At 35.7% G+C, this 24,778-nt stretch overlaps 1 protein-coding gene across 6 annotated transcripts in view; it reads right to left on the bottom strand.

Annotated features, from left to right (window-relative positions):
- The window catches only part of Stard13 (StAR related lipid transfer domain containing 13), a 481,490-nt gene that overhangs the window by 271,837 nt on the left and 184,875 nt on the right, over positions 1-24,778 (bottom strand). For all 6 annotated transcript variants that reach the window (XM_076872081.1, XM_076872080.1, XM_076872082.1 and 3 more), the window contains one exon: positions 9,240-9,273. In XM_076872081.1, the coding sequence (XP_076728196.1) occupies positions 9,240-9,273 (34 nt within the window). The remainder of the gene's footprint in view (positions 1-9,239; positions 9,274-24,778) is intronic.

Below are 24,778 nucleotides of genomic sequence, written 5' to 3'. Positions count from 1 at the left end.
GAATATAAGATACACCCAGAATTTTACTAAAAAATATAAGAAATGAATGTGAAATAGCTCAGTAATTTCTATTTTGATTATTTGTTACAACTATATTATAGATATTTGGCTAAATAAAATGTTACTAAAATCTATTTCACTGATTTCTAATTTTTTAGGTTTACAACAAAAATTTTTTTAACTTTTTTTAGATGTTGATGGACCTTATTTTATTCATTTATTTTATGTGGTGCTGAGAATCGAATCCAGTGCCTCACACATGCTAAGCAAGTGCTCTACTACTGAGCCACACCCTCAATCCCAGGTTCATAGAAAATTTTAAATTACACTTGTAGGTTGCATTATATTTCTATTAGACAATGCCATTGTAAACTACATTTATATTTTTTCCAATAGCCAATTTAAAATATTTAAAATGTTTTAAACAAAAAAAGGTAAAACAACAAGTAATATTCAGTATTACAATGTAGAAAATTTATTTGAGTAAAGCTTTGGATTTAGTTTTTGTCTGCCAATTAATAGATGTGTAAAATCTGACAAACTATTTCAAGTCTATTAACCATAATTTCTGTAAAATCAAAATTACAGTTATATTGCTTATCTCACATAGGGTGGTTACAAATATGAAATGAATAATAATTTCATTCAGTGAAAAAAAGTATCAAGAACCTATCCTTACACAAATGGTATGACTCTACATTGTGTACAACCAGCGAAATGAAAAACTGTACTCCATTTGTGTACAATGAGTCAAAATGCATCCTGCTGTCATGCATAACTAATTAGAAGAAGAAGGAGGAGGAGGAGGAGGAGGAGAAGGAGGAGGAGGAGGAGAAGGAAGAGGAGGAGCTAATCTGTGGCCGGCACTAGGGATACAAAGGACCTCAGACCTGGTTGCTGTCCTCAACGAAGTTACAGTAGACATTGTTGAGTAGATATTGATAGATATTATAGGACCATTGACAAAGACTATACTACAAAATGTCATATAACTTGTTAACTCTGCTTAAGGATTAAGGAAAGTTCCACAGAGGCTTTTGCCTCTGATATGGCCTCTCAATTGTGTGCGAAAGAGTTTGCCAGGTAGAGAAGTCAGGGGACACCTTGTCTTCACATCTCTGGTATAAAAGTGCAAGGTGTATGGAAGGAACAACAGAGGGATTGAGGTCATGGCAAATAAAGGAGGAGAGGCAGTGGCTTGTTTCCAGTATTGGGAGATTTGGGTTGAAAGCTTCTTAAGCTGAGGGAGAGAAGAGAAGCAAGGAACCACAGTTACTTTCTAGATTTTGCTGATGGTGCCCATCCATATTCTAATATAATTGTGGAATCTTTCTTCCTTTCTTAGAGAAAAATGTTGAGAAGACATAAATATAAGTTAGCAAGGCTTAATTAAATAGCATTCAATGATTAATTTCTTGAAAGATTATGTGGGGCAAATATTCTTTCTTCTTCTTTTTGCCTAATACATGCTCAAGTGCTGAGAGCCATTAGCCAAGTAGGTATGACAATTTCCTTGCCAGCATACCCCATGTTGCTTAGAGGAAGGACTCGTGGAAATGGACTTGCCTTGGACATTTTGCAGTGACATTGCATGTAAGGTGACCTTGCTCAAGGACCAGGGCAGATCCGGGTTTAGGGCGGATCAGGGTTTAGGGCTCTCCTTGGGTTTAGGGCGGTTCCAGGTTTAAGGTGTACCCTGCTGGGAATAGGGCGTATCCTGCTGCCTCAGGTGTGCCCGCTCCTGGAGTTCCCGTTGAGTTCTCGCGGGATTCAGAGAGTTTTTGGGATCCAGAACGTGGAACTTGGCAGAGAACGTGGATTTCCCCAGAATGTGATTGTAGAGTGTCGGTGTGAGTTCGGGAATAAAGAATTGCTTTTGAATCTACAAGGCTGTGAGTGGCTCGTGATTTTGTGCCCAACCAGACTGCGAAACTCAGGTCTGATCAATGCCTTATAAAAGGACCCACATTTTCAATAGGATAATTGCAGGGCTGCTTAAGAAAAGGCATAGTTTCACAAATAAACCTGAGTCTGTAAGAAATCATTTGTATCTACCAGTATTTCCAAAGACCTAACTCATTATTACAGACAAATTTATATCAAAGTTACTTATCTGTAGAAATTCTCAGTCAATATGTAGGTGATTTAACATTTTCTATGGGGCTATGTTTATGTTAAAATCAGAATGAATGTAATGGAGTATGAGTGATACTTTCAAGATTATACGTTTGAGTACAACATACTTACAAAAGGCATTTTTGAAAGCAAACATTATGACTGCCTTTTAACTTTGATATTTTCTTTAATGCACTTTTTTCAGAGATTCTGTTTCAAAAATGATAAAAAAATAAACACTGAGTAATCTCAGATTTATTTACAATCTGAATATATTATAGAATCTAAAAAATGAAACAATGCTTTATTCTCAATATTTAATTTATATTATTTAATAAGTCAACATGTCAAAAATAGAGAACCCATATTATAGACATCAGAAGAGATAAACTCATGTTCCAATTGAATAGAACTTTTATTTCCTTTTTAAATCAGAAAACAAATAAGATATTTTCCTAGTAATGTATACTATTTGCAATATATGACTCTGAACAACAGAGCAAATTGCTTCTCCAATGTTTCTGACTGAAGAAATTTTGGTTGTATTAAAGGAAGATTTTTTTAAGATGATAATATCCTTTCCTTGTTGCAACAGATTATCTATAAAGCATTGTAATTGCTTTTTGCTTTCTGGTCAAGATCTCATATTTTCTTTTATTATTAAATTTATTTTAATTAGGTATTATGACAGCAAAATGCATTTTGATTCATTGTACACAATTGCGGCACAACTTTTCATTTCTCTGGCTGTACTCAATGTAGTGTCACCCTGTGTGCAGTCTTACATGTATCTAGGGTAATGATGTCCATCTCATTCCACCATCTTTCCTCCCCTCCTTCCCTCCTCTTTGCCCAATCAAAGTTCCTCCATTTCCCCCATGCCTCCCTGCTCCTTGTTTTGGACCAGCATCCACTTATCAGAAAGAATATTCAGCCTTTGGGTTTTTTTTTAGCATTGGCTTACTTCACTTAGTATAATATTCTCCAACTCCATCCTTTTATTGGCAAATGCCATAATTTTATTCTTCTTTAAGGCTGAGTAATATTCCATTGTGTATATATACCACAGTTTCTTTATCCATTCATCTATTGAAGGGCATCTAGGTTGCTTCCACAATTAAGTTATTGTGAATTGAGCTGCTATGAACATTGATGTGGTTGCATTACTATAGTATGCTTATTTTAGGACCTCTGGGTATAGACCAAGGATTGGGTCAAATGGTGGTTCCCTTCCAAATTTTCCAGATTGGTTGCAACAATTTGCGGTTCTCCCCACAATGTATGAGTGTACCTTTTCCCCCACATCCTTGCCAACATTTATTGTTGTCTGTATTCTTAATAACTGCCATTCTGACTGGGGTGAGATGAAATCTTACAGTAATTTTGATTTGCATTTCTCTAATTACTAGAGATGTTGAACATTTTTTCATATTTTTGTTGATCAAATGTATATCTTCTTCTGAGAAGTGTCTGTTCAGCTCTTTAGCCCATTTATTGATTGGGTTGTTTGGAGTTTTTTTGTGTTAAGTTTTTTGAGTTATTTATATATTCTGGAGATTAGTGCTCTATTTGATGTGTGTGTGGCAAAAATTTGCTCCCAAAATGTAGGCTCTCTCTTCACCTCATTGTTTCTTTTGCTGAGAAGCAGCTTTTTAGTTTGAGATCATCCCATTTATTAATTCTTGATTTTATTTCTTGGTGCTTTAGGAGTCTTGTTAAGGAAGTTGGAGCCTAAACCAACATGATGAAGATTTGGGCCTACTTTTTCCTCTATTGGGTGCAGACAGACCCATGCCAGAGCTCAGGTCCCGACCCAAGATCTCATATTTTCAAGTCTCTCACCTTCTGGAAGAACTGGACTCACTTCCCAGAAGACCACAAAAGGGAGAAATCAGGCAAAGATTGGTTTGTATTTAAAGTTTATTCTGATCTAGCTTACTTCAAAGACCCTGTGGAAACAATAAGATCAAACCTCTTGGAATACTTTAGTTTTGGTCTCCAGAAGTCATTTTCTTATTAACAATTCTATTTAGAAGGGACATGTAAGTAAGGGGTAATTAATCCTCATTACAAAAACAATGTGCCCTTGGGTTTAGGGATCCTTCCTGTGTTCCTATCATGTTCACACTCGGAATATCAGAAATAGACTGGAAAATATCTGTGTTTGATCCCTAAATGTGTTCAATTTATTTATTGTCATTTTGCATTAACTATGAGCCTTGTGAGGGAAGACATTGTTTTTTTTTCTTTTTTGCATTCCTCATAATGAACTAAAGTGGACTCATACTTAATAAATGTATAAATTTCTAAAGCACACTAGTAGAAGTTTGTGAATAAGCAGTACAACTAATAACCTGCCCCACCCCAAACATATTCCCTGAGGTATATTTGTTTAGAGAAAAGTAGGTGATCTTAGAAATAAAATAGAACCAGACTCAAATTTCAACTCAGACACTTACAGAGCAAGTGTCTTGATTTTATTTTTTGACCCCTTAACACTTACTGTTTCTATTTATGTAGTGAATACAGTAATTCCTACATTATAGGGTTGTTCTGAGGATTGCACAAATGAATACATATAAAGAGGATATAATAATATTCCTGTGGTACATAACAAGCACTAATAAATATTGATCTTCCATATTAATTAATCTTCTTCAAACCGGGGTATTTGTCAATGTGCCAAGAGGGTTACAAAGTCAGGGCATAAATACTATGAACTTCTTCTTGCATATTTTTTTCTGGGTGGATAAAATAATTATACAAATATAAAACAATTATTTCAGGCTTCATTTAATCAACATTTTTTTGAGTATCTGATGAGTAGTAGCAGTCTGCTGGGTGCAAGTGATAAAACAGTAAATGAGACATGGACCTGCTATTACAGTGGAAAGGAAAGAAGAGAAAGGAGGGAAGGAGGAAGAAAAGAAAGAAAGGTAGGAAAGAAATGGAGAGAGAGAAAATATATAATTGTGAATTTTGACAGATGCTTTGAAGAAAATAGGGAATTTACAATGATAGAATTCAGTTGGTTCAATATACTTCTTCAGCAAAAGTGAACAGCAAAGACTTTTCAATGTGGATAGCAATTTGGTTTCATGAAATAGAGGCAACCATGCTGAGTGTTAGGGAAGGGCATTGGAGGTGGAAGGAACAGCATGCAAAAGTGATCTGAAATTTTAAGGTAAAGCATAAATTTCATATTTACTGATTGGGCAACTCTCTTGACTACCCTGTTCTCAAGACTCTCCCAAAGACATTTGGGACACGTTGCTTAGGAGAAGACCATGGATTTCAGCTTTGAGGGGCAGGAATGGTGGAGAGAAAATGTTTGCCTTTTCCTTGTCTGTATTTAAGTTAGCAGTTTACAAGGGTTATAACTAAGTACTCAGAAAACGAGTGCTCAGGGAATGAACTGGTACAATTCAAATATGGAGGGGAAGGTTGTATTTTAACTAGATTTATAAAGTGGTTAAGCTTTATGTGGCACTTGCATTTCAAGATGAAGATTCACACCACTTAAAATAAAACTAAGGTTTCTCTTGGCATGGCTTGATGTTTTCCTTTTGCCTAATGTGAGTATATTGCCACAGAACAGTACTTATGTCTCTTTCTATAGCCAAAGGAAATCATAACTTAAAAATCTTACTAAATTACTATAAATTTCACTAAGTAGTCATAAATTTACTGAAAAGCTGTGGTTTCACTGAAGAAATCCTGAGAGAGATTTTAAGTTAGGTAAATTTCTTGAAAGAGGGATAATTTTCTTATATATATTTGTATTACTAATGCCCTGCATAGTGTCAAAGACATGATGGTAAATGTTTAATAATGGGTTAAATAGAAGTTATAATTTAAGACTGAAATGGATAAAGGGTAAGGAGTATATCTTGGGCTTAGGCTTTGACACTATAATTAAACTCCAGCGAAATTTTTTAAAAAGGTACACTCAATAGTACATGTTTTTGTTCATAATAATTTGAACATTCCTTTATACTTTTTATCTAATGAAGGCCACAGCAAGATAGACATTAAATGAGATAACTCGCTCCTCTGTTGCTATAGTAGATTTTTTTTTATCACTAGGCTAGGATCTTTTAGTCTCAGTGGACAGTTTCAACTGCTTAGAAATGAGTACAATTTAATGGTGTCCTCTCTTAATTTATTAGAGTAATAAATGACTAGCTTTTAGTCCGCTTTATTAACTATGTTTTAATGCTTGAAATCTCTCTTGCATTGGGTTCCACATTCACCCCTAATCGGTGAGACCAAAGGAAAGCATGGGTTAGAAAGTTTTAAAATACAAGAAAGCATCATCAGGAATTGCCTGGCAACATTAAATAGTGGGCTTGGCTCATAGTCATACCCTTTTCCTATGTCATGGTCCACCTTGCATTTGAATATATAAGTGGCCCCTTTGGTTTGACAATCATATTACATATCTAATAAAAACAAACTGAGAGAAGATTTTGGACACTCCCACCAGCAACCAATGAAGAGGAGCCAAATTAGAAACGAAGAAAACTGACTTCACATTTTAGAAGCACCATCAACAATTAAAATGATTAATCATTTAATTTGAAAGATGAATTTTTTAAAAAAGAGGGCAACTGTAATTGAAAAATCCAAGTGAAGGACTTTTTATATTTGAAAATTTGAATCAGGCTTCCAAAATTCTCCTATGATTTATATGTACAGAAAAATTGCTCTCAGACATCCTTCACCAATATTTCCTATTCCCAGAGCACTTTCCATAAATATTTATGTGAAAATTCATTTGACTCTTTTCTAGTTTTTGCTGGCTTGCCTACCCACACAATATTTTTTTTCTTGCAAAATGAAAGACTAAATGGCAGAAATGGAAGAGTAGTTAAGCAGCTAAGAAACCACCAAGCATGCTACCCAAATACTCATAGATAAGCTCCACATTCCCCCAGTCCAGAACTATTACATCATGTCCAAGCATCCATGGCTGAACTTCCTCATGGAGATTTGTTAGCAATGTATTTATCATTTCAGAACAGAAGCAAACTGCACTTGTTTACCAATTTCTCAACAATAGCTTTTATTGGACTAAAACTATTCTTCAGATATAAGCTGGACATGTTTATGATATGAAGACAATAGATCTCTTCCACTCCAATTGTCAAATCTCCAGAAGAAACATTTTATTTGTCTAAGGGTTTTACAGGCTTCTCACTTGTGAAAAGTCCTAATTAGGTCATTTCTGGAGTGAAGCACATTCTTTGCTGAGGCAAATGTATCATCAACTCCTTGGATTCAGGTTGGAATCTCAATAAGAGACATGAGGCACAAAGGGTTCTACTTGGTATAATTTACTATTTGGACACATTTATACAATTTTAAGAGGGCTTTGCTTATTTGCCTTTTAGATGTTAGGTGGTTGAAAGTTAAATATAGTTAAAGTTCCAAGCATAAATGTAGACATAGATAAAAGTGTGCATGTTTGATGCTACAAGCATTTCATAGAACAGGAGGAACAAATTCTGATTGATAATTTTAGTGAGACGGCTGCTAGGCCCAGCATACTCCCTGAAAACGCTTCATCACTTCATGACAAAGTTCCATCTAGTCACTATAGTCCATGGTCTACTTCGTCTTGCAAATCTTTCCAGGAGCTGGAAGAATAGCAGTCCCCCTTATTCAGGGGTGACATGTTCCAAGAACCACAGTGGGTGCTTGAAACTGTGGGTAGCACCAAATCCTACATATACTATGCCTTTTTCCTTTACATACATGAACATGATAAAGCTAAACTTATCATTTAGACACAGTGAGAGATTGGCAGTAAGTAATTATAGAACTATTAATGCATTATACTACAAGAAAATTTCTAGTATCACTATTCTTGTGCTTTGGGGCCATTATTAAGCAAAATACAGGTTACTTGAACATGATCACTGTGATATCACAACAATCAATCTGCTGACAAGCTAGTAAGTGAGTAGTAGGAGGGTAACACAGATAGTGCAGATGGAGAAGAAAGGGAAAAATCCACACATGAGCAGGATGAAATACAGATTTCATCATACTACTCAGAACTGCATATGATTTAAAATTTATGGAATGTTTTTTCTGGAATTTTCCATTTAATGTTTTCAGACCAAGGCTGACCTCAGGTAACTATAACTCTAGACTCCAAAACCATAGATAAGTAATTATTATATATCCCAGGGATCCAGTGGTAATATTAATAGGCACTAAAGCTAAGACCCTTGAGTTTTTGAATAATGAACTAAAATTGGTTCCTAACAGATGATAGAAAAAGGAATATATAAAAATGGAAATAATGATGATTAACAATGTAGATGAAGGAAGCATTAGACTGTTATTTTTAGAGGCATTATTTGACAAGATTATTTCAAAATCAGGCTTTAATGATAAAAACTCAAGAGAAAAGAAGTTTTAGTTTTCATATTGAAGCAGTTCAGAAACATGTAATTCTACCAATATGAAGGAAAAGGATTTTGAAGTGGCTCTTTCCCATGTTTAAGTATGTAAATGCCAATATGACCTAAGGACTGATGAAGAGATTTCATGTTGTATCCACAATGAAGAAGCCAAGAGTAAAAGAACATATGCTAAAGGGCGGTAAGTAGCTGATTCAGGTAGTCATTAGCTCTTACTTTACAAAGTCACTAAAATAAAAAATCAATAAATTAAGATAGAAAATAGCTGGACTTACACAAAACATCTCCAAACTCAAAGACATTGGAGATGGTGGCCTCATACGTACTATTTTCTCAAAATCACTTCTCTTCTAAGCGGATTTTTCAGTACAGATATAACTTTCTATTTAATTCTTATTGAATTTATAGCATTTTAAGATAAAGACTACTTATGCAAAACAAGTTTTCTCTGTATGAAATCAGCCTTACCAAGTGGGGATAAACATACAAAATAATGGCATGAGGATTATGAAAGAACAAAGTGAATTAATTCAGTCTCCAAGATGTATAACATATTCTGATTTAACATCACACAGTGACCATCGACTTTCTATCAATGATTCAGAAAACTCATGGCATGCTTAAATTTATAGGAATTAGACAAAACTCTTCAAACATTTTCTATCAATAAACAGTAAAACACAGCTTACTTACCTGCTCTTTCTTTGCTTCGTTTGTCAGAGAGCACCTGTAAAAAATCATGACTCTCTTAATATCTCAAAATTAAACCATTTTGTCAAGAATATCATCATCAGGCTCAAAACAAGAGTCAGATTATAAAATCAGAATCAAAGGGCTCCAGAAATAAAAATAAAGTGCCAAATGAAGCATTAAAATTGAATTATTTGAGGGACTACACAACTCATTTGGAATTATAAAAGTAATTATAATACTTACTGATGGGGAAGATGAATCAAGTAATTTTTCTCTGACTTGAGGAAAGATATGAATCTACTTACTAACAGAGAAGACTAAATTCCAGTTTCTATCGATTATTCTACTGCCCTCAAATCACCAGGAATCTCCTTAGTGCTAAATCCAGTCCCTGCCTCACTTGATCCCCCAATAACACAGCAGCTAATGCAGCTGACCGCTCCTCCCTTCTTTTTTTTTAATTCCAATTTGTTATACATGACAGCAGAATGCATTACAATTCATATTACACATATAGAGCACAATTTTTCATCTCTGGTTGTATACAAAGTACATCATCAGAAGATGATCCTTCTGCCCTTCTGTTCTCCCACTCTGTCCCTGCAGTCTTTTCTACCCTCTGGCTGTTCCTTATCATTTTACTGGTTTGCTGCCCTTTGCCTTTGTCCTCCTTACAGGTTAAGTTCATTTACTTTAATATTATTTTGTTTCATCAGGGATTGCAGTTGGGATTTCTCTCCTTATTTTGTAGGTTCTTCCATAGTGACATCATTTACTTTCCGTCCATATTCTGATAACCTTCAGATTTATATCTCCAACTTGGATTCTTGCCTTGAGCTCCAGGTCAATGGAGCCAAGTGCTGAGTGGACATCTGATTTACACATGCTTTAGTAGACACCTTAAACTCCATGTGTTCAAAATTCAGAATCCTCTGCTGCCTTCCTACAACCTCCTCTCCACTCTCTTGGCCAGACACTTCCAGATCTAAACTGATCCTCTTTCTATGTTCCTTTCTTAATGAATGGCATCACTATTCAAATCACGAACCCAGAGCTCACCCTTTAACTCTCTTCCTATTCTCACTAAATCCTGTTGTTGTCTACTCCCAAATCTTACTTTAGTCAATCCACCACTTTTCATTCTTACTTACACCTCCTGGACAACATTTAGGTCTTACCTAGGTAACTCAGCTTCCTAACTTCCTAGTCTGACTCCAGCCTTATTTCTCTTATTCACAGTTTAATCTTTCTAAAAACAATGTGATTACATTAATTGTCTTAATACCCTTCAAGAATGAAATTATGTCATTTGATGGTAAGTGGATGGAACTGAAGACTATCATGCTAAGTGAAATAAGCCAATCCCAAAAAAACAAAGGTTGAATGTTTTCTCTGATATGTGGATGCTGACTCACAATAGGTAGTAGGGAGGAAGCAGTGGAGTGTCACTGAATTGAACAGGGGAAGTGGGGGAAATAGGAGTGATGGGAAAGACAGTAGAATGAATCAGACATAACTTTCTGTGTTCATGTATAAATACGTGACCATGTATAACTCCACATTAGGTACAACCACAAGAATGGGAAGTTATACTCCATGTAGGTATGATGTGTCAAAATACATTCTACTGTCATGTATAACTAAAAAGAACAAATAAAAAATTTTTAAAAAGACCCTTCAATAGTCCCCCATGACCCTAAAAATTAATACCGCAGAGGTTAGGATCCTAGGTTTAGCAATCAGAAAGACAGCAACTATCTGCATGACCTCAAGAAAGTTACCAAATTTCTTTGTCTTATTTCTTCATCAGTAAGATAAAGTTTCTTGAAGAGGAGTAAGTACAATAAATCATGTGATATATAATGAGACCCATGAGTATCATAGAGGAAGCATGAAGTAAATACTTGTTGATTATTCTGAAAGAAATTCTGAAAAACAGAGGGTTACACTTTATTTTTTCAAAGTATCAGGTAAATAATACTCTATGGGAATTTGGAATGAAAGAGGCAAAATGCTGACATAAAGTTTTGTTCTACCAACCCTTTTTCTATTCTCTTATCTATCTATCTCTGACTATATCTCTATCTCTCTTCCCCTCCCCACCTTCCCTTATTTCTCTGTTCATACTTGCCCTGGGGTAATAGCAAATTCACAAAACTGTTGGTGAATGACAATGAGAAGAGTCTCTCTTCCCATAGATATTCAAACATTAAGGGGTATCTACCATCTGATGATAAACACAAGAAATGAACCTTCAATGGCAAGCCTCCAGACACTGTGACACACAGGAGGGGAAAGATTTCTCAAATAATATTAAGTAAATGCCTATTTTCTGCTCTAGAGTGAACCCTATGCAACCAATAAAATGGTTCTGACTTGGGTTGGAAGCAAATTTATTTAATGACTAGTTGACCTGGAATAACAAGTAGGGTAAAATTAGAAAGCAAAATAAGTTGTGTTACCTGAATGTAATATAATATTAAAAATTATTTTTCTAAATTCAGCAATGTTTTAATAAGCATATAAACATAGAAATAACCTGGTAGAATTATTCATGTTCAGCTATTTAAAAAAGTCTCACTTAGGAGTTACGAGGAATTGCTACAGAAAATTTCAGCCTGAGGGTTTGAAGAGGAAGTAAAATATAATAAATAGGCTTCTTTGACCATACCTTGAGATAGAGTACTAATAGAGTTACTCATACATTAATAATAATAATAATAATAATAATAATAATAATAATAATAATAATTTCCCTTGATACAAGAATAAAGAGTCAGATTACTTGACTCCAAACATAAATCAATGCAACCCAAGTGAACCAGGGATTCTCAGATAAAACAAAGCATTTGACAAAAGTATGGTCAAGTATTATTTTGTTCTAAATATAAATATTCCATAAAAGGTACATGTTCATGAGATTACAGTGAACTGTAGAAACATAAAGAAAAGATACAACTTAGAGAAAAATGTGGGATGATGTTTAAACATATTTAAAAATCTGAACTTTTTTTTGCTAAATTAAAGCAACAAAATTCAGTGTCCTTGAATAATGAAAAATATTACTGAAGTATAAAGATGTTGAAAATATTTGAAAATGAGCCCCTGATGCATGTAACCATTTCAGTAGTTTGTAAAACGAGAAGCAGAGGCATAGGAGCTCTCATTTCCTAGGAAAATTATTGAAGAAAAGAACAAATATAAAATATGCATTTTCTATAACATGTTAATCTAAAAATTCATAAGTGTGATGGTAAACATGTATTTTTATGAATATATGACAATATTTTAATATGATAATTTTTAATTAAAATTACTAGATCCCAGGGACTAGGGAGAGGAAGTAATGGGGAATTATTGTTCTTGTTCAATGAGTACAGAGTTTCAGTTTTGGAAAATGAAAGTTCTTGAGTGGATGGTGTTGATGGTTGCACAATGATGTGGTTGGATTAATATCACTGTACTTAAAAATGGTTAAGATGATAAATTTTGTGTTATGTGTATTTTATCACAATTACCAAAAAAAACAAAAAAAGATCCCTGAGGAAAAAAAATCACGAGATGCACAATCTAAGGCAACCCCATATGTTGAAACTTCTACTGTATCATAATTCAAACACCTCTGTTTAGAAATCCAAATAATAGAGTAGAAACTCTTTAGATCTCAGCAATATAACACATTTATAGGATACTTCTCTAAGGATAGATAATAAAGAAACTGCTACTCTCAGATAATTACTTATCCCCGTCTAATAATCATGAGATTATAGTTAGCTCTAGAAATATATAGGAAGGGTAAATCTTGAAGCAAAATGTGGCATGATGCCAGCTATTCACTGGAGCCAGTATAATTAGATTACATGTCTTTAGACCATTCATGGGTTCTTTCTCTAGATGTTTTATTAAATAAATATTTGTTGAGTGCTTAGTTCATATAGAAATGTATAGAAATAAACATTTGCTGAGTGCTTCAACTGTTCTTTCTGTTGTACAGTTGTCTGGGAGCAGATAAGTACCCAAATTGGAGATTTGGGAACTCTAGAATTGCTAGAATTATCTCATGGGCAATTCATGAAAAATTATTAGAATTATCTCATGGATAGTCTGTAGAAAAATCATGATTGTGGGTTTTAATACTTATCACAGACCACAGATGGTAGAGACCACATTTGGGTGACTTTGTTTCTTTCTTGATTAGTAGTATTAGAGTCACTTGCCTCATTTGGTGAGATTCCCCAGAAGGTGGTAAATTTTCTATTGCTTCTAAAGTCATAGTAATTATAAATCCATGTTCATACATACTTTAGGGATAAAAAATATTTTAGGTATTTGTTCTATGATAGGGCTAGATTTAAAACAATTGCTTTTGGGAATAGATTTATTCAAACATGTATCCTTTGCCTACTAATCCAAATATGCTAGACTAAAATATATAACTATATTAGATAACCATGAAAGCACCCAGATAAATTTTTATTGGTAGACTAGGGCATGTAATAAATACTTTACCTACTATAGTAGTAGTCAAATAGAAAGCTATTTCAACACCTGCTGCTTTGAAACACAAAAGACTCATTTGTTCTCAATGCCCTCATATAAACCTTGAAGACCAAAAGCGTCAAATATACTTCTAAAGTAAATAAAATCATAGGTAAACATGTAAGTCATTTTACTATGTGTCCTTTACTTTATCCAGAACCCACCTATTGATTTCAAACTCAATAGATTATATTTAGTAGTGGCCCTGATTTAAATATTACTGAATAATGCCTAAGTAGAAATGAGTGGAAAAGGTTGATCACCAGATTACTACTGGAAATTTGTTTCCTTAGACAATGTAAGGTCTGTAAATGTTACACACTGACTTTGGTCCAAGTAAGTTAAGACTGACTGTTGTGGGTGAAAAATATCTCAAACAGAAAAAGTAAAACCTTTTCCTAAATCTCTCTCCATTAGCTCTCTAGTAGATTGAGTACATATTATAGGTAAAAATGGGGAAGAAATATTTCAAAGCATTATAATCTCTAATAATTTTAAGAGTTTCAACCAAATTATCAGTTAATGAAGTAATAAAAATATGATGTTCTTTATTTATCTTACTGAATTCTCATTATTGACTTTAAATTTGAATTTGAAATATTTTGATCATAGCCATGATGAGAAGTACACAAAACCTTTTTATTTATGAAAAAATTCTCTATAGTGGTTCCTGCCTAGCTGTTAAAGCTATCCTTTCCCAACTAGTTTTGAGAAAATGTTAGACAGTGGGAAGGAGGGGAGAGAAGGGAAAGAACACAGACTTCCTCAAATAATTATGCCATGAAAGCCAAGGAAAAAATATTCTAAAAATTATAGAATATATTATATAATTTAAAATCTACTCTTTTTCCTATAAATCTAACATATGTAACACTTATTTCCAGTGCCATATAAAAACTTCAAGAAACCTTAAACATAAGAGGCAAATGAAAACTACTTTTGTGGTTTTAAGCATTTTTCAGTTTAGCCCATGATGTATAAATCTCTGTTTCTAAATATAAATTTTGGTATGTGTATATTAGTATTCAAATATTTGAAATAGAAGTGTGTAACACACAATTTCAGACATTTAATGCAAAAATGCCTAATCTTTATTAGTTCAGTGAGTCTGAAGTGATGTTATTTAATAAACCATGGCATTTTAATAAGCATTCTTCACATCTGGTACTAATAAAAAGGATTTTATATTTTACTGTTAGCAGTTAAGGAAAAAACTGTGGCCGTAGTTTTGCTATTTGTCACAGATGGCATAGACCACATTTGGGTGGCTTCACTTCCTTCTTGATTAGTTCACATGAAGGGGCCACTTGTTTTCTATCCTCTGTGTATGTTTTATGTAAGAGTTGTGCCAAGTCTCAAGAATGAATAAATGAAGAAAGGAATACATCAAATGAAAAAGAAGTTACTTAATAACAGAACTGATTATAGAAGTTTCCTGGGTCTAGTTTAGTGAATAAAATTCATTCTAAAACAATGATCCCAGGCATTTTGCATCTGGACAAATACTTTAAGTAAGTTTTACAGAAGTGCAACAACTCAAAAAAACCTAAGAACTTCCATTCTTTTGTACAACTGTGTTCACTCTAGGCCAATAAATGGTCAGTCCTTCCTTTCAAGGCAGGGTTTGCTAGAACCCTGTGTGACAGCCAGCAGCTGGGGATGGTGCTGCTGAGACAGCCAGACAGGAATCGGGGTTTCCAGATGTCCTTTCATTTTTGGACAGTCCTTTTCCAATCATGAACCTGAAATACAGGTTTCACTGTTCCCTCTTGCTCAGACATTTTTGTGCTCCTCTCTTTAGACCCTGTACTCAGTGTCCCACTCCAATATGGACATGTGACTTGGGCTGTGCTCTGACTCTCATTCACCCCAGCCAACAAATTCTTTCTGTTTTACTCTGGAAGATATACTTATCTGGAAGAATCCATGCAAGAGTATAACACATGCCACATGTATTTTCACTAGACTTTGAAAAATTAAAAATTAATGACTAAATGCACACAAGCATTTGCCAGAAAGTAACAACAACAAATATTATGTTCTGAGATGCTTTTGACAAACAAAAGCTCTGAATATAAAGCCAAAGAGTTAATTTGTGAGAAATAAAGAAATGGGAATCTGAACTAATTAACTCAAAAATCAAACATTTTCTGTTATTTAGCTCATAATTCTTTAATAATCATACAAGAGTATTTTGTTTCATGATTGAAATAGGGATTTCCTAGACAAGTAATCAAATCAAGACCCAAATAAAAAGTATTTCCACCATCTTGGACTTTACTATCTAGCTTTAAGAAACACCTGATCCATTCTAGGATAATTTTGTGGGTAAAACACCAAACTTTGATAATCTAGAAGGATAGATAAGACATATACACATAACACTATTAGAAAGCAATTAATTGCAGATTTATTACAATATGGAGTTACCTGACTTAGATAATAAGTTCAGTTAACATTTAAGAATAAAGGTGATGGTTAAATAGTTTGTATGTGCAATTGAAAACCTGGCTGACTTAGAATGAAACTGAGTTCTTATTCCCTGAATAAAATTCCAGGATAAGGCAGAAGACAACCCCATGCCACCAACAACACAAAGTTTATAATACTACAGAACAAGTATAGGAACAAAGGTGTACATAAAACATACTGATTTCCAAAGAGGAATGAATGGTGGATCTTTTTTTTTTAATTTTTTTATTGGTTATTCAAAACGTGGATCTTATAGAGAAAATCAGAGATGTTTTATAAAGAGTAATAGGCTCATAGGAAGAGTAATAGGGGAATTACAGGAAGGAAGAGCAATGTGTATGAAGGGCAAAAGTAAGCAGGGGTATCTAGAGAAATGAAGGCATTCTGATGTTGCTCCAATATCAGTTTTGGAGAAGAGTAGATAGTGATGTGGCTAGAAGGATAGGATTAGACTAGATCATGAAGGAGTTTACATACTACATTTAGGAGTTGAGAATGATTTTTATGGGTAATGAAGACTCTAAAATGCAGGTTTTATAATGGCAAATCTGGAGCCACCACAAGGGGTAGACTGTGGATAGAGTGAAGAAATTGGATACAATCCAGGGGACTGTTACAATGGACTATGACTAGGTAAAACATAGGGCTGGTACTAGACTGTGTGAGGACGGACAGGTATGAGTCATATTTACTGGATTACATTTTAATCAAGGGGATTGATTAAAAGCAAAGAGAGGAAGCAAGTGTGAGAGGGAGTGTCTTGAATAGTTTCCAGGTCTGGGCTACCTGGTTTGTGGCAGTGTCACATTGATGAAGATGAGTGATAGGAGAGGTGTGGAAGGGAATTCTGTTTTTGGACACCTTGAGTTTGAAGTGTCTGTGGGACACCAGCTGGGACTGTATAAAGAAGCTAGAGCTCAGTAAAGTGGTCTGGACTGAATGAGTACAGAATATCAATAATTCCAACTTTGAACAAGTATGAGGTTGTTCAGAAAAAGCGATTTTGCTAAGAAAAAGAAAGGTAAAGGCAAAAATCTGGGCAGATAGTATTTATGAGGATGAAAAGATGAAATAATGACTAAGAAAAAGCAGCCAGAGAAGAAAAGGATGTAGTATATATTAGAAGAGGGAAGATTTTAATCAGCAGAAGTAGATTAATAGCAAAGGGCTGAAAATGGCAACTCTGAAGTTGGTAATTATGAAGTGACCTTGGCCAGAACCAGGGGATAGCAATTAGAATAGAAAAAAGGAATAAATAAAGTAATGTAATCTCAAGAAACTCAGAAAAGTTGAAGGAAGCCAAATTTCTAGTCTTAGGAGGTAATTTGATGAAGCACTTTTTAAAAGTAGAAGATATTTCAATATATTCACAGACCAAGGGAAAAGAACTTGTGAAGACCATAGTTGCAGGTTCCAGGAAACACAGACCCACAGAAGGATCTAAGAATGGGTCCCAGAGAGCAGAACCAACTGGAGAAAATAAGGAGGGTGTGGATATTGACAGTCTGGCTGTGGTGGACAGCTGATAGTTGGGGTTCAATTCTCTTAGGACATGAAAGACAGGTGTAAGGGGGTCCTGGAGCTAGAGAGGAGCATAGGAGAAAAGAGTTTTCTGTTTGTAAAGCAACTTCTGTACTCCTGTAGTGCTCAGAATATAGTCTCACATATACCTACACAAATTATTCTCTAGTTAATTCACAAATGTATCTTCTCTCTTCAAGTAAATGTGAAGAAATGACAATTCATCTCTATTTCTTTTAAGCCATTGTGGTATACAGGCTGAACATCCCTAATACAAAGATCTGAAATGCTCCAAGATCTGAAACATCTTGAGCACTGACATGATGCTGGTCTGGTCAGTGGACAATTCCACACCATGAATTTTGTTTCATGAACAAAAATTTCCAGAATATTATGTAAAATTACTGTTAAGGTATATATATTTAAGGTGCCTATAAAATATAAAAGGACTTTGTGTTAGACTTTAGGTACATCCATAAGATATATCATTATTTATATACAAATAATCTTAAATATGAAAAACTAGAAAATCCAAGACACTTCTGATTCTAGGCATTTAAGATAAAGAATAGCCAACTTGTATTAAAAAAACTTGAGTTCTTAGTTTGACACATTGAGGTTGAGTCTTGTTACAACTCTTACTAGTTACATGAGTATTCTTCACTTGGCTAAGACTTATGTATAAAAAGGAGATAGTAATATAGGCCTCACATAAATGTAAAGATTAAATTTTAAAAATTGTGTATTATCTCCCATCTATTGAATCTAGCAGTAGACTGAACACAGATTTTTTAATTCAGTCTGAATAAATGCATAGTCTGAAACACATGTGTATATTTATATAAAAATGTCCTTCTTTTTAGCTACTGTTTTTAGTTTCATCTGTAACTCTAAAATATATTGCCTAACATTAAAGAAGTTTTGGGAAAGAGTCATTCTGTCACATCCCAATTTTGTCCCTAAGTAGTCATACCCTTTACCTGTTAGTTCTATTTAAAAGAGATCAAGACTTGACTCCAAGATGGCCATGAATAGAGTGCATCACACCCGGTGTACCGCGTCACTGCGCAGGTGAATAAGAGTTAGAGCGACAAAAAGCTATCTTGTTAGGAATTTACAGCAAAATAGGGGTCCACCGAAACCTAGAGGAAGGATTTCCAGCACTGAGGACCGGTTATTGAATCTCTAACATGAGCCAACTGTGCGACCAGAGTTCCAGGCTGACTGATCCACCACCCATCGTGCGGCCCGCCCCGCGGCTACAGACGGCGGGGCGCCACCAAGAAGCTACCAGCAAGCAGAGAGAAACAGTGCTACGGATTCTGTGGAATCCTGCCAGCCGTGCCCTCACTGAGCTCCGGGCTGAGTTCGGGATTTGAGACGGGGAAGGAAGTGGTCCACTTCTATCCCCCACAGCGGAAAGTCCACCAAGGAAGCCAGCGGCCACCATCTTGGAGAGCTGACGTCACCACCGCCACTCTCGGACAGATTGCAACAATTAAACAGATGTGTGTTGCTCAGCCCATCTCCCATGCAGCTGGGAATTCGCATAAAATCTCTCCCAGGCTTTCTGGGGGAGGGATTATCAGTATGAGCCTGCATAGAGATGTGGGGAAAGGTAGAGACACCTGACCTTCAACTCCCCCTCCCATCAGCGGCGAAAACAAAACCTGTCTAGCCAGAACTGGGGGAGGGGCAAGCGGAAAAAATCAAAACAATAGGATGCTGGGGTTCCCAGTGGCCACCCTCCACACCCAGCAAGCTGCAGGCCCAGAGTACAGTTTGAACTGCCGAGAGGCATCACACAGGGGAGGGCTGGGCTAGCAGGAGAAGCCAGGGCTGGCAGGAGAAGCCAGGGGACGAGAGGCCAGGCCCTCGCGACTGGGCGGCTAGAGATCGCCCGCCCACCAGTGACCCACCACCTGCCCACTGCCCACGCGACTGGGCGGCTGGAGACCGGCCACCTGCTGGTGACCGTGTGGCTAGACCCCGAGGTGCGGCCCAGCAGGTACGGCGCAGAGACTCTAGGAGGAGGTCTATAGCCAGGCCTTCATGAAGTAGCTAACCGGGAGATGAAACCAACCAGAGACAGACTAGTCCCACCCCTCCCTTTGGACACCCCGGCAAGGAGCCTGGGGCCCGCCATAGCAGAGAGGTGACGTCACCGGAGTTTGGCCATCAGAACTCCTTCCCAGCAGAATCCACTTTAGCAGGCATAGTCTACCACCACAAAGGAGAGACAACAAAACCAAAACAAATTTGTAGGAGAGAGCAGAAACACAGCAATCAAACAGAGCTGGAAAGTAATCTGAACAACATGAAAAAACAAGGGAAAAAAGGATTACAAACAATGCAGGACAACTTAAATCTACAGGAGGACCTAGAAGCATCAGAAACATGGATAGGGAAAGAACTCAAGGCATACCTAACTCAGATGGAACGGAATATTAGAGAAGACATGAGACAGCAAGTCCAAGCAACGAAAGTATATTTTGAAACGAATTAAACAAACAAATTCAAATGGCAAAGAATGAGTTTTACCAGGAGATAGAGATCTTAAAAAAAATCCTAGAAATGCAGGAAACTATAAACCAAATTAAAAACTCAAATGAGAATATTACAAATAGACTAGATCAAGTAGAAGTCAGAACATCAGATAATGAAGACAAAGTTTATCAACTTGAAAAGAATATAGTCAACACAGAAAAGATGCTTAAATCTCATGAGCAATCTATTCAAGAGATATGGGATGTCATAAAAAAACCAAATTTGAGAGTCATTGGGATAGAAGAGGTCATAGAGGTTCAAACCAAAGGAATGGACAACCTATTAAATGAAATAATTCTAGAAAACTTCCCAGAGATGAAAGATGGAATGGATTGCCAAATCCTGGAAGCCTAAAAGGACCCCAAACATTCAAAACCATAATAGACCGACTCCAAGACATATGATTATGAAGATAGCCAACATACAGAACAAGGAGAGAATATTAAAAGCTACAAGAGAAAGGAGGCAGATTACATTCAGGGGTAAACCAATTAGGTTAACGACTGATTTTTCATCACAGACTTTTAAAGCAAGAAGATCCTGGAACAATGTATTTCAAACACTGAAAAATAATGGATTCCAACCAAGAATACTGTATCCAGCAAAATTAAGCTTCAGATTTGACAATGAAATTAAAATATTTCATGATAAACAAAAGCTAAAAGAATTCACAGCCAGAAAACCAGTACTGCAAAGCATTTTGAGCAAAATACTACCAGAAGAGGAATTTTAAAATAGTGCCCAAAACTAACAGCGGGAGGTATCTCAGTAAAGGGGGAGGAAAATAACCAAAGAGTAAAAACTAGCCAAACTAAAATAAATAAATAAATAAACATGACTGGAAGTACAAACCATATTTCAATTGTAACCTTAAATGTTAATGGCCTAAATTCACCAATCAAGAGACATAGGCTAGTAACCTGGATCAAAAAAACAAATCCAACAATATGCTGCCTTCAGGAGACTCATATGATAGGAAAAGACATACACAGGCTGAAGGTGAAAGGTTGGGAAAAATCATACCACTCACATGACCCTCGGAAGCAAGCAGGAGTGGCCACACTCATATCGAATAAAATCAAATTCAAACCTAAGTTAATCAAAAGGGATGAAGAAGGACACTATATACTGTTAAAAGGAACCATCCACCAACAAGACATAACAATTATCAATTTGTATGCACCAAACAATGGTGCTGCAACGTTCATAGAACAAACTTTCCTCAAGTTCAAGAGTCAAATAGATCACAACACAATAATTATGGGTGACTTCAACACACTGCTCTCGCCATTAGACAGATCCTCTAGACAAAAGCTGAATAAAGAAACTATAGAACTCAATAGCACAATCAATAACATAGACTTAACTGACATATATAGAATATATCAACCATCATCAAGTGGATACACATTCTTCTCAGCAGCACATGGATCCTACTCAAAGATAGACCATATATTATGCCATAGGGCAACTCTTAGTAAATATAAATGTGTGGAGATAATACCATGCACCATATCTGATCATAATGGAATGAAACTGAAAATCAATAATAAAAGAAGGAAGGAAAAATCCTACATCACATGGAAAATGAACAATATGTTACTGAATGATCAATGGGTTACAGAAGACATAAGGAGGACATAAAAAAATTCTTAGAGATAAATGACAATACAGACACAACATACCGGAATCTATGCGACACAATGAAAGCAGTTTTAAGAGGGAAATTCATTTCCTGGAGTTCATTCCTCAAAAAAAGAAAAAACCAACAAATAAATGAACTCACACTACACGTCAAAACCCTAGAAAAGGAAGAGCAAAACAAGAGCCAATGTAGTAGAAGACAAGAAATAATTAAAATCAGAGCAGAAATCAACGAAATTGAAACAAAAAAAAACATTGAAAAAATTGATAAAACTAAAAGTTGGTTCTTTGAAAAAATAAATAAAATTGACAGGCTCTTAGCCATGCTAACAAAGAGAAGAAGAGAGAGAACTCAAATTACTAACATACGGGATGAAAAAGGCAATACCACAACAGACACTACAGAAATACAGAAGATAATTAGAAAGTATTTTGAAACCCTATATTCCAATAAAATAGAAGATAGTGAAGATATCGATAAATTTCTTAAGTCATACGATCTGCCCAGATTGAGTCAGGAGGACACACACAATTTAAACAGACCAATAACAAAGGAAGAAATAGAAGAAGCCATCAAAAGACTACCAACCAAGAAAAACCCTGGACCGGATGGGTATACAGCAGAGTTTTACAAAACCTTCAAAGAAGAATTGATACCAATACTTTTCAAGCTATTTCAAGAAATAGAAAAAGAAGGAGCTCTTCCAAATTCATTCTATGAGACCAACATCACCCTGATCCCGAAACCAGACAAAGACACTTCAAAGAAAGAAATCTACAGACCAATATCTCTAATGAACTTGGATGCAAAAATTCTCAATAAAATCCTGGTGAATCGAATACAAAAGCATATCAAAAAAAATTGTGCACCATGATCAAGTAGGATTCATCCCTGGGATGCAAGGCTGGTTCAATATATGGAAATCAATAAATGCTATTCACCACATCAATAGACTTAAAGATAAGAACCATATGATCATCTCTATAGATGCAGAAAAAGCATTCGACAAAGTACAGCAACCCTTTATGTTCAAAACACTAGAAAAACTAGGGATAACAGGAACTTACCTCAACATTGTAAAAGCTATATATGCTAAACCTCAGGCTAGCATCATCCTAAATGGAGAAAAACTGAAGGCATTCCCTCTAAAATCTGGAACAAGACAGGGATGCCCTCTATCACCACTTCTATTCAATTTAGTTCTTGAAATACTAGCCAGAGCAATAATCAGACAAAAGAAATTAAAGGCATAAAAATAGGAAAAGAAAAACTTAAATTATCACTATTTGCGGATGACATGATAATATATTTAACAGACCCAAAAGGGTCTACAAAGAAACTGCTAGAGTTAATAAGTGAATTCAGCAAAGTGGCAGGATATAAAATCAACACGCATAAATCAAAGGCATTCCTGTATATCAGCAACAAAACTTCTGAAATGGAAATGAGGAAAACCACTTCATTCACAATATCCTCAAAGGAAATAAGATACTTGGGAATCAACCTAACAAAAGAGGTGAAAGATTTATACAATGAAAACTACAGAACCCTAAAGAGAGAGATAGAAGAATATCTTAGAAGATGGAAAAATGTACCCTGTTCATGGATAGGCAGAACTAATATCATCAAAATGGCGATGTTACCAAAAGTTCTCTATAGGTTTAATGCGATGCCAATCAAAATCCCAACGGCATTTCTTACAGAAATAGATAAAGCAATCATGAAATTCATATGGAAAAACAAACGACCCAGAATAGCAAAAGCAATTCTAAGCAGGAAGTGTGAATCTGGAGGTATAGCGATACCAGAGTTCAAACTGTACTACAGAGCAATAGTAACAAAAACAGCATGGTACTGGTACCAAAACAGGCAGGTGGACCAATGGTACAGAATAGAGGACACAGAGACCAATCCACAAAATTACATCTTTCTTATATTTGATAAAGGGGCTAAAAGCATGCAATGGAGGAAGGATAGCATCTTCAACAAATGGTGCTGGGAAAACTGGAAATCCATATGCAACAAAATGAAACTGAATCCCTTTCTCTCGCCATGCACAAAAGTTAACTCAAAATGGATCAAGGAGCTAGATATCAAATCAGAGACACTACATCTGATAGAAGAAAAAGTTCACTACGATCTACATACTGTGGGGTTGGGCTCCAAATTCCTTAATAGGACGCCCATAGCCCAAGAGTTAATAACAAGAATCAACAAATGGGACTTACTTAAACTAAAAAGTTTTTTCTCAGCAAGAGAAACAATAAGAGAGGTAAATAGAGAGCCTACATCCTGGGAACAAATCTTTACCCCTCACACTTCAGATAGAGCCCTAATATCCAGAATATACAAAGAACTCAAAAAATTAAACAATAAGATAACAATAACCCAATCAACAAATGGGCCAAGGACCTGAACAGAAATTTCTCAGAGGAGGACATACAATCAATCAACAAGTACATGAAAAAATGCTCACCATCTCTAGCAGTCAGAGAAATGCAAATCAAGATCACCCTAAGATACCATCTTTCTCCAGTAAGATTGGCAGTCATTATGAAGTCAAACAACAATAAGTGCTGGCGAGGATGTGGGGAAAAGGGTACACTTGTACATTGCTGGTGGGACTGCAAATTGGTGAGGCCTATTTGGAAAGCAGTATGGAGATTCCCAGGAAAGCTGGGAATGGATCCACCATTTGACCCAGCTATCGCCCTTCTCGGACTATTCCCTGAGGATCTTAAAAGAGCGTACTATAGGGATACTGCCACATCAATAATCATAGCAGCACAATTCACAATAGCTAGATTGTGGAACC

Source organism: Callospermophilus lateralis, chromosome 12, assembly GCF_048772815.1.
Source record: "Callospermophilus lateralis isolate mCalLat2 chromosome 12, mCalLat2.hap1, whole genome shotgun sequence".
NCBI classification, from domain to species: domain Eukaryota; kingdom Metazoa; phylum Chordata; class Mammalia; order Rodentia; family Sciuridae; genus Callospermophilus; species Callospermophilus lateralis.
Note: the sequence above shows the minus strand (reverse complement) of the source record. Positions and strands in the feature narration are given on the sequence as shown.